This window comes from Zea mays, chromosome 6, assembly GCF_902167145.1.
Source record: "Zea mays cultivar B73 chromosome 6, Zm-B73-REFERENCE-NAM-5.0, whole genome shotgun sequence".
Classification (NCBI taxonomy): Eukaryota; Viridiplantae; Streptophyta; class Magnoliopsida; order Poales; family Poaceae; genus Zea; species Zea mays.
In genome coordinates, this window is record NC_050101.1 from 150,983,983 (window position 1) to 150,999,940 (window position 15,958).

At 43.6% G+C, this 15,958-nt stretch overlaps 2 protein-coding genes across 27 annotated transcripts; one reads left to right on the forward strand and one right to left on the reverse strand.

Moving 5' to 3' along the window:
• The first annotated feature begins 224 nt into the window (after positions 1-224).
• Positions 225-8,936, forward strand: LOC100284524 (uncharacterized). Of its 4 annotated transcripts, XM_008649720.4 has the most exons (8): positions 225-540; positions 667-738; positions 1,224-1,291; positions 5,487-5,525; positions 7,991-8,111; positions 8,209-8,292; positions 8,395-8,502; positions 8,606-8,805. In XM_008649720.4, exons 1-8 carry the CDS (start codon positions 406-408, stop codon positions 8,633-8,635), a joined length of 657 nt encoding a protein of 218 aa, XP_008647942.1. In that variant the 5' UTR covers positions 225-405; the 3' UTR covers positions 8,636-8,805. The 4 variants fall into 4 exon arrangements, with proteins under 4 accessions (XP_008647942.1, XP_008647941.1, XP_008647943.1 ...); XM_008649719.3 differs by having other exon boundaries at positions 8,395-8,936; NM_001157419.1 differs by lacking the exon at positions 5,487-5,525 and having other exon boundaries at positions 348-540.
• Positions 7,823-13,885, reverse strand: LOC100284086 (uncharacterized). 23 transcript variants are annotated; one of them, XM_035959622.1, is made up of 6 exons: positions 11,779-13,885; positions 10,000-10,624; positions 9,713-9,901; positions 8,775-8,872; positions 8,405-8,599; positions 7,823-8,270 (listed from the first exon to the last, which is right to left on the reverse strand). In XM_035959622.1, exon 1 carries the CDS (start codon positions 13,787-13,789, stop codon positions 11,885-11,887), a length of 1,905 nt encoding a protein of 634 aa, XP_035815515.1. In that variant the 5' UTR covers positions 13,790-13,885; the 3' UTR covers positions 7,823-8,270; positions 8,405-8,599; positions 8,775-8,872; positions 9,713-9,901; positions 10,000-10,624; positions 11,779-11,884.
• Between the last annotated feature and the right edge of the window lie 2,073 nt (positions 13,886-15,958).

Genomic DNA, 15,958 nt, shown 5'->3' on the forward strand with positions numbered 1-15,958 from the left:
ATGACGACAATATCTAACTATCATCCACTAAGCTTCATTCAAAAGCCAAAGATTACGTGCCTAATTTAACAATCGTCCAATAGTTATGATGGGCCGGCAGGCGGCCGGAGATGATACTGATAACAGCTAGCTGCTGGTGTTTCTTTTCTTCATTTTTGCTTCGATGGGCAGCTTCTTTAATTATACTGCTAGTAGCTACAGGAGCACCCCAAAAAGGTTGGGCCCCTCTTAACACTGGCTGGTATAGGCACTGGCGGGTGGTGGCATTTGGATTATCCTAATCCTCCCACGAGGACAAGAGAAGCCACTGCCAGTGCCTCCATGGCTACTTAAAGCCCCCCCCCTTCAGTTCTTCTTCCTCGGTGCATTTGCAAGCGTTAGGAAAGGGAGAAGAGAAAGGAATTAATGGAACGTGAAGAGGAGCTGCCTTCATCTTCTTCTTCCTTGGGTTACATGATGCAGTGCAGGGTCTGCCATGAGGAAGAGGATCAAGGGCGTGCGACCATGGAGTCTCCTTGTGGATGCTCCGGCTCTCTCAAGGTACATATAGTAGGTTTCTTGAGGCAATTTCTTATTACTTGAAACTACTGCCGGCCGGTGGTGTCTCGACACTGTATTGGTGGTATGCGAATGCAACGACGTGAGACGGTGCGTATATGCATGCAGTACGCTCACAGGGGATGTGTGCAGAGATGGTGTGACGAGAAGGGGAGCACCCTCTGTGAGATCTGCCTTCAGGTTGGTTTTGCTTGCACATATTGTTTCTGCCTGTTGCTTGTTCATCATATATAGGTGCCTTGTTAACTAGTGCTACTAATAATGAAGACATCGAAATGCTGCTTTTTCTTGGGGGTGGCTACAGAGCTGCAGTAGAGTTAGAGGGGAAAGGTGTCAGCTTAGCTCACTTTCCTTCTTTTTTATGCATGGACTGCGCGATTAAGGGTTGACATGCATGTACATGGTTCGTGAAACCTAAGCAAAGAGGTATTTCTTCGAGGGTGAACAAAGTAGGTCTACGTTTCAACCGTAAGCAAGTGCAATGCGGTGTAAAATAATAGATTATCTTGTGTGTGCCATCTTCATCAGTGACGACATGTGAATCATGAGTAGCACACTTTGTTACGAAATATAGCCAAAAGAAAACATTCCATTCATCCTTTTGATCTATGATATATCTTCTAAGAGGAAAGGAAAGGAAAACTGATGTTTTTTTCTGCTTCCAGAATTTCAAGCCAGGCTACACAATGCCTCCCAAGAAAACCCCGGTGGTTGAAACGGCGGTCACTATCAGGTAATACTAGCTCGCTACACACGCACACATTCCTTTCCTCTAAATGTACACAATCTATTGCATCGCATTGTCCAATCAGGTCACAGGCTTCAGGATTGGAAAAAAAACAACATATATATATATATATATATATATATATATATATATATGTCCTAGCTCGTTATTATATATATTCAAGCTTAGCTGGCCAGTGTCATGCAATGCAACCAACTGCCATGCATGTCCTCTAGCAGAGACCAGTAATAGAGATGCCCGCCCTTCAACGGAAAAGTACAGATCATTAGGTAGCACATTGTTTTCGAACAACATACAGTCATTCGAGCCGCGACAAAAGCGATTAGGCTGCTAACAACCGGGGGTCGATGAGATCTGATCCATGAATGTCACCAATGGACATTTAAAAATGGTCAGACAGGTAGACCCAAGTCCTAAACGTAACTCAGCTACCTCAAGCCAAGGCAAAGTATTCAGGTACCAGAGGAGGGTGTGGATGGACTGTGGTCTGTCATATATGTGGAGCGCCCACCATCTATAATTCTATAGCGACTAAAAACTGATAAAAGTATATCGGGTAGTCTAGATACCTTGTCATGTAGACCGTCATGTGTTAGATTATATTTAGTAGTCTAGATTGTGTCTCGTAGACTGTTATATGTGTTAGATTATATTTGGTAGTCTAGATTGTGTCTCGTAGACTGTCATATATGTGTTAGAGCATATTTGTTAATTTAGATATTATGTCTCGCATACTCTCATATGTATTCGTGGGTTGCCTTATCTTTCTACGCCATGTACTCTATATAAACCACCTAACGGCTCACAGTAATACATCAATCCTTGATGGTAATCCTTTTAAGAGCCTGTTCAGTTAGGGGTAGATGAAGAGGGATTAGAAAGGATTAAATTCCCTTCTATTCAAATTTGAATAGGAGGATCCCCTCCGATCCCACTCGATCCACCTCTAACCGAATAAGGCCTGAGATGGTACCAGAGCCTAATAGATCCATTATGCTTATGTTGCCTCTAACTTTCTAGGGTGTGCCGCCCACCTCTCCTCCCCCTCCTAGGCTGTTGCCTTCCTAGTGTGTGACGTGTCTTCTTCCTCCTCTAGTCAAACTGCTCTAGTCGACCTTTAACACTACAATCTCATGTCACCTTTTCTCCTATATATGTGATGGCACCAACTAGTGCAACTCCAAGACGAGGTGCGAGGCCATCGCCCTCTACGTGATGGCGCACGGCCCCAACAACCATAGGTTGTACCTCCCATCTACGCGTCACCAACGTCCTATGTGCCCTTTCATGACCCTCCTCATCCCTCTATTCTGACTTCTGATCACCAGCAATAAAAAACAAGGCAAGGGAAAGGCGACAGAGGCAGCTTAGGTTCTCTCTAAAATGCGTACAGGTGTAGGGTGCACCTTTGGTTAGCCTTCCTTCTATAACCCATGGACCTGCACTATCTCTATATGAAGGACCGGTGAGACGATTAGAGGGGGTGAATGGGAGCCACTAAAAATTCTTTGCTTGATAACACCGTGACTTAATCCCAAATTCAAACACAAACCCCATAGGACACAAAAAGCATAAAAGCATTGTGCAGATCAATCTAGTGTCAATTGACTACACCAAAATGCTAGAGAAGAACTTGCTCGACTATCTGGAGAAAATCAAAGGCAAAATAACAAATCAGAGGGAGCGGTAGTGCCGCACAGTAGGCTGATAGTGCTAGGGAGCGATAATGTCACGCAGGAAAACTTGCGCTGAAGGAAAGACGATGATTCCTGAAGTTTAAACCAGAGCAAAACAAAACTCCATGCGCAGATTAGAATTCCTGCTTTGGTTGGGGTTTCTCAAAAGAACTCAAAATGGGATGAACTGAGATCATGATCAAAAATTGCTTGAACCAGATGTTCGCAGTTGTCTAAGAAGTGACCTTCACCCAAGGCAATTCCCAACAACACCCAAAACACAAGCACTCGATGGTTCTTCCAAAAACCGAAGAAGAGGGGAGGAGAAGAGAGAGAGAACTAAATCAAATCAGAACTGCAGCAAGCACAAAATTGAGCACAATGATTCAACAAAACTTATGGATAGATCTAGCCACCCTTCCTTTGAATGATTCAATGAAGATTACAAAAGCAGAGACGACAAGTTCAAAACATCTGTGGATCTCAAGCTATACTAGGAAATGAGAGCTAGCGTATTCCAAACAGGATACTAATGTGTAAGCCAAAGAAATGGTTGTCCACAACAACCCACCCATCTATTTATATAGGGTTATTTCACTAGTCCAAACTATCCCTAAATACATAGAGCTTATCCACTTAGCCAGAGGAGAAATGAAGCAACTCCTAGAATTTTGATCTGACGGCCAAACGCTCCACATGAAGTTGCTTTGCCTTGACGCACCCTTCGTGATGACGCCATGTGTCGTCTCTATTCCTGTGGGAATCACACTGCCAAGTTTTGAGGCCAAAACTCAGCAAAACCAGTAGGTGGGTGGTTTTGAGGCTCAACCACGAAACCACTACGAGTAGCGCACTGCATGCGCGTCCCCCACATCCTAGACACGTGTCCCGCCAGTTCTCGACCGCGTCGGCGACACGATCTGCTCTGCCACATCCTCACATCCATGTGTGTCAAGTGTCAGCCACCAGAGCTAGTCCCCTAGCTTCTCTAGTCCCTCAGTCAAGTCCTAGCGTTCGTCCTTCACCGCTCCCAGTCCATCGACACAAACCCGCATATGACCTTCGCCTTCGCCATCAGCCGCCTTATTTCTTGTGCTCCACACCTGCACACCACAAGCCGAGAGACATGGTTGCACAACACATATACTCACGCCCCAGTTAGTCCACGACTCAACCCGAGACGCTACCCATTGATAATCACTCATTATCAACCTGAGCCACAAGGGACAAGTCAACCTTGTGTTTGCACTGTGTGGCTCGGACCACGATCAACATGAAAGTAGATATAGTCTCCATCGTAGGCATTTTTGGTTATGTTGTGACCCTTTGGTCCTCCTAGTGGCCCTCTTTTCTCGCCTACGCTAGTACCTCCTCTCGTGACACTACCACAGTTCCCACGACAGCAGCTGAGACCCTCCTACCCCTAGGTGTGGGATCATCAGTCACTACATGGCTCCTTCGGCATCATGACTTTGACTCCTTTGATGGTTACTGCTTAAGTGGTAAACTCCAGCGGCTCTAATCATACTACACCATATGTTGGTAACTTAAGAACTTGTCATCCTTCTCATTCAACTAATTTTCCTTCCTCTATCATTGTTTGTAATGGGACTATTCTTTCGATCACCTTAGTAGGAGACATGATACTTCCCAACCCGATTTTACCTAAACAATGTTCTTGTTGCTCCTAACATTATTAAGAATTTATTATCTTTTCGTTGTTTCACAACCAGCAACTCTTGTTCTATGGAGTTTGATCCATTTGGTGTGTCTGTGAGGGATTTGGTTTTCGGGAACGTGATCACTAGGTCCAATAGTTTGGGACCTCTCTACACTCTACTCCTGCCCACATGCCATGTCTCCACTACTCGCTTGGTCTTAGTTGTTTCAGTGTCTACATGGCATACACGACCTGATCAAAATCAATCAGGCACTTGCCATCTATCTTCATTATTCAACTCTTTGATGAAAAGAAAAGATGAAAAAACCAAAGAAAAGTTTTACCCTTCCATCTCTTGGATAAATAGAGGGAGGGCAGAGTCCTTTGGGGTCCCTTCCAGTTGAGAAATGGGACTTCACAATTACTAGCCAATCGTCATCTAGGTCATCTTGGTCCTAGTACCTTGTATTGGTTGTCTAAAGTGTATGATGAAGTATGTAATAAGCACTCGCATGAGCTCCTCATGCTACCTAGCTAGGTTGTCACATGTAGTTACCTTTTGATAGTTCATCCTCATGTGCAACTGACAAGTTTGATATTATTCATTGTGATTTATAGATCTCTTCAGTTGTCAGTGTCTTAGTGTATCAATACTATCTAGTCATTCTTAATAATTCTTCTCACTATATGTTATTGTTTCCTTCAAGCATAAAATATGGTACTTTTCTACTATTTCATTTTTTGCGTATGTGTCCACTCAATTCGGCTATAGCACCAAGTTTGTCCAATACAACAATAGGCTGAGTTCGACAATGCTTCCTCTCATACTTTCTTCTTGTTTTAGGGTGCACTGCTTCGAATGTCTTGTCCCTACAGCAAAATGGTAAAGTTGAGTGTGTTATTCATTCTACTAATAACATCATCTGATCTTTGCTTTTATAGGCATCCATGCCCACACATTACTAGATTGAGGGTCTCCACACTGCCATGTATTTGTTGAACAATATTCCCACCAAGACAGTCAACGCTTCCTGTCCATACCTAGCATTCCTAACTGCATCTCTAGGTTTTTGAGTGTGCGCGCTACCCGAACCTCTCTGTGTCTGCTAAACATAAGCTTGCCATGCGGTCTACTATATGTGTCTTTTTAGGATACTCTTTTGATCACAAGGGCTTGTTGGTGTCTTGATCTCTCCACTAGTCGCATCATTGATTCTCAACATGTTGCATTTGATGATGTAGAGTTTCCTTTCTCTATCTTGCTTGGTCTTACAAATGATTTAGTTATCTTTTAGATAGGTGCACTTTCAAAGATGGGGGCATCAGTGATGCCCTCTCGATTGGTGCCTCTTCAGGATACGCCTTCCCTGAAGTGTCACTAGGCTTTGCGTTGTTACTAGCTCGGGTAATTGCTCCCCAAGTCCATCCAAGTTTTGTGCCACTCCCTGGTGTACCTCTAATGTCGTATATTGTGTCACGTGTGGCTCCACTTTAGGCAAACACACGACAAGAGAACCTAGCTTTCTCAGCAACCATGGTTGCCCTAGCGTTCTCCTCTCCAGTGCGCCCATAAGAGATGCGCCAGTGGTAGTGCTGATCCCTCCGCGAACATTCATGCCACATTCATCTACTCGTGATGCCCCTCACCGACTACTGCTCCTACGACCCTATCGCTGCCTCTTCTGGCTGGTGCTGAGCTAATCATCCCACCAGTTAACCCGCATCTCATAACCATGCATGCCAAGTGTATGTTCTAGTAGCTTGTTCATTGTATGGTTGTGTCCATGACATCTCCTCTGGCTACATCACTAGTTTTGAAGAATGATTGTTCTACCCTCGCTGATCCTAATTGACATTAGGCTATGAAGGAGGAGTTTGAGGCTCTGGTTAGCAACATCATCATTGACAAATGGGTTTGAACTCATAAACGACACGCTAATGGATCCTTGAAGCGCTACAAGGCATGTTGGGTGTGTCGCGACTTCACTCAACGCCCCGACATTGATTATGATGAGATTTTTATCCCAATTGTTAAATCGACCATTGTTCACATAGTGTTGTCCTTGGCACTCTCACATGACTAGTTGGTGCACCAACTCAACGTGAAGAATGCCTTTCTACATGGCATGCTCTTTGAGACCGTATATGCTACTCAGCCAATTGGTTTCATCGACCCAACACATTCGGACTTGGTTTGCCGCCTCAATAAGTCCCTCTATGGGCTTAAGCGGATGCCCTAAGCCTGGTACAACTAGTTTGCTTTGTTTCTTGCTATGTTGGGATTTCACGAGGCAAAGTCGGACACCTCTCTGTTTATCTTCCATTAGGGTGCAGAGATGATACATCTATTGCTTTTTACATCAATGATTTGTCCTTATCTCCTATGTCATGTTTCATGAACTCTATATATATTGTCTAAGGGGTCGGTGCATACATCAATCCTTGGTGACAGTCCCTCTGACAACAACACACATCTAAGGAGCAAAAATCCGTTTGCCAAGTTTCCAATTTCAAAAATTGATTTAAAAATGAATCAATTTAGAAAACCAATAAAAATCGACCTAGCCGACCACTAAGATTGACTAGACCAGATTTTATGAGGGAAGATGGTTACTATAGCCGATCTAAAGCTATCTCCAACAGACTACCTATCTCGCTACCTATCTCACTTCCTACTTTAAACTTCACTCTGTAAATAGTGTTGCCTACAGTACAAAACAATGTTTTGCACGCCTATTTGCACGGACTGCTGGTGTTAGATGTGTTGGACTATCTTACGATATTTGCAAACTATTTGTATTAGACTATTGTGTGATTCGAATCTTGTCATTACATTTAAACTACTGTGTTTACACTATTGTATGATCTCAACTTGTTGCTATATTGTCATATACAACTTGTTGCTATATTATCATATTAATCTAGGGTCTACGCAATTTTTATCTGTCTTAGAGCCGAACTGAATTCCAGTGAATAATAAGCAATTCATACATCATCCAACAACTATGTTGAATCTATTTGCATAGATCCAGCCAAATATTATCCATATACGTCGCGTTTTCGCCCCTACACCGGTTTGAGATACACCATTTGTCAAAGCGCTCCGGTTACAGGAAACCTTACTAGTGGCGACCAGGACTTGGAACGTTTGGTCGAGAGACTTCGGAGTTCGGACCAACATTTGAATTTGAGAATGTTAACCATTCTTTCAAAAAAAAAACCGTTAACCTGCAAAAGTTTCATAAAGTTCGGAAAGAAAATCTAAAATAAAAAAAGCTTTCAAGTAGGCTTGTAACTGGGTTCCAGTCAAATTGGCAACCATCTAAATTTTCTCAAGTGATCGTGCAGTGAACACGAGGACATGCAACATTTGGAACCTCCGGAGGGCTTGGTTGACGGTGCAGATTACACCAGGTGCTCCTACGCCGCAGATCAATGCGCCACATGGTGCCGGTCGCTGGCGATCACGGTATGTAGTGGTTCTAAGTCATGCAGCGAATTGAAAAATAGCCATCCTTTAGGACGAGTCCTGATCCATGCTGTCCCCTGGATTCTGACTTGTGCAGTTCACCATTGTGACGCTCGCATGGCATCTGGTTGCAGTGGCGACGGCTGAAGCAGCAGAGCACTGCGCGTTCAGTCTCCTCACAGTGAGTTCATTTGCTGGCATGGCCCAGCAGGAAAAAAAGGCAGAGTTCAAGCAAGTAAACCTGATTCGATGAACTAAAAGCCGAGGTTATGTTTCTTTGCAGATGTACTTACTTCGTGCTGCTGGTATCCTGCTGCCGCTCTACCTTGTCATGCGAATGATTGGCGTCGTCCAAAGTGGGCAGAGGCAGTACCGGTTGCAGCTGCTGGAGGTTAGTCCTGACTCCTGTTCCCTGGTTTCTTGGGGGCGCAGACTGTAGTCGAATCAAAACATGCTGAGTTTTCTCATCTCCTTTTCTTTCTCTGTTTCTACAGGAACAAAGAAGAAATGCATCAACTATATGAATTATATGCGTGTCCAGGAAGAGGACCAGCTAGTAATTAATATTCATTAGCCAATTCATTTAAATAAATCTTATGGAAGGTTGTATTAATGGGAAAACTTTCAAACAGAACATCATTTGTAAACTTTCAGTATACATACAGTTGGTGCAGTGAAACAGCAGCATTTTATCCCTGCTTTTCGCAATGGCGTTCAGATTCTGGGTTGCATGAAAAAAAATATCCCTTGCTATGTAGGTGCTGCAGGGAATGTTCAAACAGAACATTATCGCATATCTTCAATAAGAATGTAAAGTTACACTTATTTGCTTTTGGTTTTTCTCAGTAGAAAAAGAAGAATATAGGCTCAAATAAGGAGAAGATAAAATGGAGTCAAGTTAACACATTCATATTTATCAATTTTTCACAGATGATATTGGTGGTATCAAGGAGATGATTTTAATCTAGCAAGTCAATAATTTAGAGGGAAAATCCTAATATAACCTCAAGGAACGAAGAAAAGAAAAACATAACTAATAGAGCACCGTGCTTCATCTCCATTCCAGTGGCAAGTGGAGAAACTAAGCAAGATGACAACCTCAAATAATAAAATGATGTCAGTCAATTATACAGGGAAGAAACAATTTACTGCTATCTCGCTTGTACTCTGGACACACAGTTTCTGTGTGTTAGAAAAATCATGCGTCCAGGATGTCAGATATTTTTTGACATAAATTAGGATAATACATTAATCCAGGTCAGGTTTCACATGCTTATGTATTTATTCACGTGAAATACACAAGTGCAGTCTGTCGAAGGACCACGGGAGTACTAAAAGAAGTAAAGAACTCAATGACCAGCAGATGCAGTTCAGACGCAAAGATTCGAACCAAATGAACAGTCGGATCTTGTGCAAAATTCAGGCCCAGAGTCATGTCATTCTCATTTCTTTCAGTTTTATCCTACTAATCTAGTGATCCAAACAGATTAATTATGAGCGAAGCAATAGAAAACAAGATTTGCAGACTGCAGATATAAGAATTAACTAAGAGCAGGGATTGGAACATAGAAAATTGAGTTCACCAAACATAATAACCATACCAAAGTCACAAAATGGTGAAGCAGTGCCCAGAGTCACGGGAGCTAACAAACTCAATAGTAGATATTTGTTAGCCTCATACCAGCAGAGTGCCATGCTGGAAACACCCAGCACATGGTAGACCAAAAGATTTGCATGTGCTGCATGCAATACATTTATTAAGGTTTGTTGTCTTGTACCCTTGTTTAAATCTAGTTACAGGAATACCGAGTATAAGAAGACAGAAGAGCATTTCAATAATGTACAATTCGATGGAACTGAAAGTTTGATGGGAAGTAAAATTACTAACATGTTAGTGATCTCCACAATATGGGCTATAGAGTTCAATAGAGGAGCATAATGCATATTGCAGAACTAATGCTCAAGAGACCAACAAATGTCAAAGAACCACAGGAACAGAGCTCCATCAAAATCACAAGGTAAGTAGAAAGAAACTGTATAGCATTTTGTTAACAGAAAGTGTATCCACAAGGAGGGCAGTGCATGAACTTTCCAGCCTGTGAATAGCTGCAAAAACTCCACCACTCAGACCACGAAAGATCATCAATATCATAGTCAAACTTTTACCAAATCTACGCATTTGAATATTTGATAATGTAGTGTTTTCTATGTCATGGCATCAAAAAAGATACAAAGAAATAGCTCAGATAACTTGTTTAATCAAAGAAACAAACAAACGTAAACAAGAAGGAAGGAGCTACACATATCAACATGTGAATAACAAGCTATGTTTAACACGATGTGATAAATGCATCAATCACAAAAGTCAAAACGAGTGATAATAAGAAAGATTTTGCATGTCACAGGTTTGCCTTGAAGATTGTTAAAAGACATCAACCGTAAATAAGCACATGGTAGGCCTTGCATCTTGCACTTTTTTTTGAATGTCAGGTCACAATTATATTAAAGTTGACCTGCAAAGATGAAACAAGATTTGTAGTTCAAATTGACTGGTAACCACCAATAACAAGCTTTCTTAATGGATTGTTAAATGCCACATGTCAAACAATGAGTAGTGAAGAAGCATTTAGAAGTTATAATTAGTAGGCGAAAGAATAGTAAGCTTAAGTGTCTTGAAGAAAGTTAAAAGGCAATAGCTATAATAGCATTCAGTGGTCTCTATCTTTTAGATTTTTTTGACTGGTGTTCGATAAAAAAAAGTTTTTTATCATCAGGCCAAAATTGTACACTAAAGCTTGATTTGGAAGGATGACACAAGATCTGCAATTCAGATTGCTTCACACCAAAGAATGTTTCTGCATTGCTGTGGATTATGTAGGATGTTTAATCTGGTCAGCCTTCACGAATCTAATATAAATATTCCGACCAGTCCAAGCATCCCACGTCTTTAACATCCCCAACAGTTTTATGTCAGTGCAAGGACTACTATACCAGGCTCAAACTGTTGATACAGAAATCTCTCTCTGACAGTTCCCAGCACAAAAGATCAAAGGTAACGTCCTCATGTCCTTAACTTTGCATAAACTGCGAAAGGGCCTCTAGCTGAGTTGGTTATGTGGTCTGAGTAGCACTCCTCAGGTCCTGGGTTCGATTCCCCGTGTGAGCGAATTTCAGGCTGTGGTTAAAAAAATCTCCTCGTCTGTCCCATGCCAAAGCACAGGTCTTAAGGCTCAGCCCCGGTCGTGGTCGTTCTCACATGGGCTTCGATGCCGCTGTGTATGGGTAGGTACCCCTCGCAGGTCGAGTTTTTTTTTAAAAAAAAAAACTTTGCATAAACTAAGATCAACAGTTCTGAATCACACACAAGAGCTGATTTTGACTCATGAGCTGCCTAGTGGCTATCCAATGCTTCATTTTAACATTAAAGAGAATATAAACATGCTTGCTAGCTGGAATCAAGCAGTGGATTTAATTTCCAGCTAGGTCTAAGCTATGAGCATACAAATCAGCAATATAAAATCGCAAAGCATCTAAATCTTCCCTAACGAGAAATATGACAGCTACAACATAAATTGACTCAACATTTTCAGTCTGAGCATATTCAAGAAAACATTGTCAGACCAACGGATATTAACGCACGCAATTCTTCAATGGCACATTACCGTACAATGGCAAACTGAAAAAGGTAGCAGTTCTCCTTAGTAATCAAATTTCAAGCACCATCACAGCATGCCACATTCCTGCTGGCAGCATAGTAATCTTAGAACATTCTATTACCAATCTGAAGGTACATTTCTCTTCACCCGACTCTTCATTCTATCTGCCCACTGATAGAACACATTAGATACATCTAATTTCCCAGCAAATTTCACTTTCTGAGCCAACTCAAACAATATATCTGGTTTCCCAGCCTTTGAGAAATCTGCAGCAAACTTATTATAGTCTATTTGTGGAGCTTTCATCCCTTTATTAATCATCTCCTCGATATATTTATATGCCTCCTCTGGCCTGCCATGTCGTATATGCCCATTAATGAACACTGTGTAAGAGTTCACATCAGGGCAAATACCCCTCTGGTGCATCTCCTCCCACACTGCACAACCCATTGCATAGTTGCTATCACCAACGAAATATGACTTCATCATCATGTTGTAAGTATGGATTGTGGGCTCAAGTCCCTTCTTGATCATCTTCTTGTATATCCTTGCAGCATCGTCTGGCATATTCCTATTTGTTAGCAACTTAATCAGTGCATTGTAAGTCCGAGCATCAGGGGGGCATCCCTTCTGTGTCATCTCCTCCAACACAGCAGTCACTCTGTCCATTTGTTTTGCATTCCCATATCCAACCAGCAAACATGTATAGGTAGCAACATCTGGTTGGCATTTAGCCTCCTGCATCTCCTCAAAGCACTCCATTGCCATGTCCATCTTCCCCTGCTTACAATGGTCACGGATTAACATTGTGTAAGTCCACACATTTGGTGGAGGCCCCTTTGCCTTCATCAGCTCAAACATCTTCACGGCCTCGGGTCGCCTCTGCCCACGCAGCAACCCCTCAATCATTGTGTTGTGGACAACAACATCTGGATCCATTCCCTTCTCCAGCATCTCATTCCAAACCCGCCCCGCCTCAACCAGATTCCTCGCATTGCACCATGCCAGCATCAGTGCAGTATAAGAGCGCAGGTCTGGAGAGTACTGGCCATGCATTTTGTCAAACACCTGCCTGGCCTCCCTACCTAATCCCTCTTTGGCTAAAGCAACGAGCAAGCAATTGAATGATTCCACCCCATCATCGAAACCGTTCTTTCTCATCAACTCGAACACGCCAACCGCATTCTTGATCTCACCAGCCGCAGCGAAGGACTTAATGGCAACCTTGAAGGCGTCCATGGACAGGGCCCCCGCCTTCCCCATCTCTTGGATCATCGCAACCATCGACTCGAACTGCCTCGTCTTGCCTAAGATGTGTAACATCTTGCAGTAGGTAATGGTGGTGTGGGTAAAGCCACCGGACACTGTGGCCCACCTGAAGAAGCGGTAGGACGGCCTATGTGCGTGCTTGAAGCGGTGGAGCACAGCGAGCACGACCGCTTCGCAGAGCGGTGGCGAGAGCGCGGATAGCGCCGCCTCCAGGTTCGCGTCGGCACCGGAGGCGACGACGTCCGCGATGGCCGCGCAGACGCGGTCCACGCCCTCCGGGTTGCTCGCAGCCGCCTCCTGCTCCGACGAGCCCTGATCTTCGTCGGAGGCAGCCAAGATGGAGAGGAACCTTCCGGCTGCGAAGCCCCAGAGCACGTCGTAAGCCCCGCATGCCGGCGTCGCGAGGAGAGGGGAACCCATAACGTATCGGGATCTCGGCGGCAGCAGAGGGAACACGCCTCTGGGAAGCAGGACCACGCCAGCGATGCGGGCGGAGACGGAGGTCAGATGTGGTGGGGGCAGCGGTGCGGGGAGATGAGGTGGGCAAGAGGAGTGTGGCAGTAGAGGCGAAAGTGGACAGTGAGTGCGATGGAGGTGATGATGAGAGCGAGGAGGAAGAACGCCAGGCACGGACACAGCATCACTGTCGTGGCAGAGGGCTCCCGCGGCGCCGAGTAGAGCGGTGGCGACTTGCTGGTCTCCATGGCGTGCTGTGGCGGAGGCGGCGATGATGGATGTGGGCTTAACGGCCATGGAGGATGGTGGAGTGTCGGCCTTGCCAGCCAATTTTAGGTGAGATTATTGCCATTATGGCATTATGAAACACGGCAGATACGGCTTCGACTAAACAGAGCTTCGACACTTTGGAAACCCACGCAATACCTAAACCCTGGTATGGACTCCATCTTCCTATCAACCAAGATGTTGATTGGAATATGTTCAGAGCTTATTAATCAGTCGTACCCCTCCATATATATATAAGGGGATGACTGGATCCGTTTCTAGACGATAGTCAATAAATTTAACATGATTAGATACATAACCACACACCCAGGGGCGACGACAGGGGGGCACAGGGGGCAATGTCTCCCCTAATGCTCCCCTAATTCTATAGGAGATGTTAGTTTTTAAGCTAATTCTCATGTAAATAGTGTAAAAAATGCTTCTAACAGCCCCCCTAATCTAATTTGGCCCCCCTAATTTTGGATCCTAGCTTCGTCCCTGCACGCACCCGAGTCAATTTAATCACGAGTCGTCCGTCAATTTTGGTGTTCAACGGATGGTCTTCGATCACAAACCGAAGAAGACGCCTAAGAGAGCTCGAGAGAAGGCAGTCACAACTTTGAACAGAAAGGCAGTCGAGGAGGAAGCAAAGAGGTTTCCCAAGTCGCAGCGGGAGGCCCTTCTGAAATGACTAGAATTAGCCGCTTGGTACTACAGAATCCTGTGGTGAGTTTGTGTGTGTGATAAGTAGAGCATCATCCGTTTGCTTAGTATATTTCTGTTTTGGATTGAACGATATCTTGTTGAATTCGGCAGCTAAGGAACATGTTCGTGCGTTGCGCTAAGGAACATGTCCATTGGGGATGTGTGTCCAAAAGAACCGAAGAGCCTTCACAAGCACAATATCAACCTTCATCTTCCTTACAAACATCTCCACCAACTCAAGATGAGTAAATGGTTCAAGAGGACGAGGATCAAGACGATGAGCCACCTCAAGAGGAGGACATTGATCAAGGAGGAGATGAAGATGATCAAGACAAGGAAGATGATCAAGAAATTCGGGATCAAAGACCACCACACCCAAGAGTCCACCAAGCAATTCAAAGAGATCACCCCGTCAACTCCATACTCGGTGCATCCATAAGGGGGTAACCACTAGATCTCGAGTTGCTCATTTCTGTGAACATTACTCTTTTGTGTCTTCTATTGAGCCATACAGGATAGAGGATGCACTAAGAGACCCGGATTGAGTGGCGACAATGCAAGAGGAGCTCAACAACTTCACGAGGAATGAGGTATGACATTTAGTCCCACGTCCTAACCAAAATGTTGAAGGTACCAAGTGGGTATTCCGCAATAAACAAGATGAGCATGGTGTGGTGACTAGAAACAAAGCCCGACTTGTTGCCAAAGGTTATTCACAAGTCGAAGGTTTGAAATTTGATGAAACCTATACACCCGTAGCTAGGCTTGAGTCAATTCGTATATTACTTGACTATGCTACTTACCATGACTTTAAGTTATATCAAATGGACGTGAAGAGTGCCTTCCTTAATGGCCCTATCAAGGAAGAGGTATATGTTGAGCAACCTCCCGAATTTGAAGATAGTGAGTATCCTAACCATGTTATAAGCTCTCAAAGGTGCTTTATGGGCTCAAGCAAGCCCCAAGAGCATGGTATGAATGCCTAAGAGACTTTATTATCACTAATGGCTTCAAAGTTGGTAAAGCTGATCTTACTCTCTTCACCAAAACTACTGCTAAAGACTTGTTTATATGCCAAATTTATGTTGATGATATTATATTTGGGTCTACTAACAAGTCATCCTGTGAAGAGTTTAGTAGGATTATGATACAAAAATTCGAGATGTCTATGATAGGGGAGTTAAAGTACTTCCTTGGATTACAAATCAAGCAACTCCAAGAGGGCACCTTCATCTGCCAAACTAAATACATTCAAGATATACTCAAGAAGTTTGGAATGAAGAATGCCAAACTCATCAAGACAACTATGGGAACAAATGGCATCTCGACCTCGACACGGGAGGTAAATCCGTAGATCAAAAGGTATATTGGTCGATGATAGGATCCTTACTCTATTTATGTGCTTCACGACCGGATATAATGCTTTCAGTATTCATGTGTGCAAGGTTTCAAGCAAATCCTAAGGAAGTTCACCTTAGGGCCATGAAAAGAATC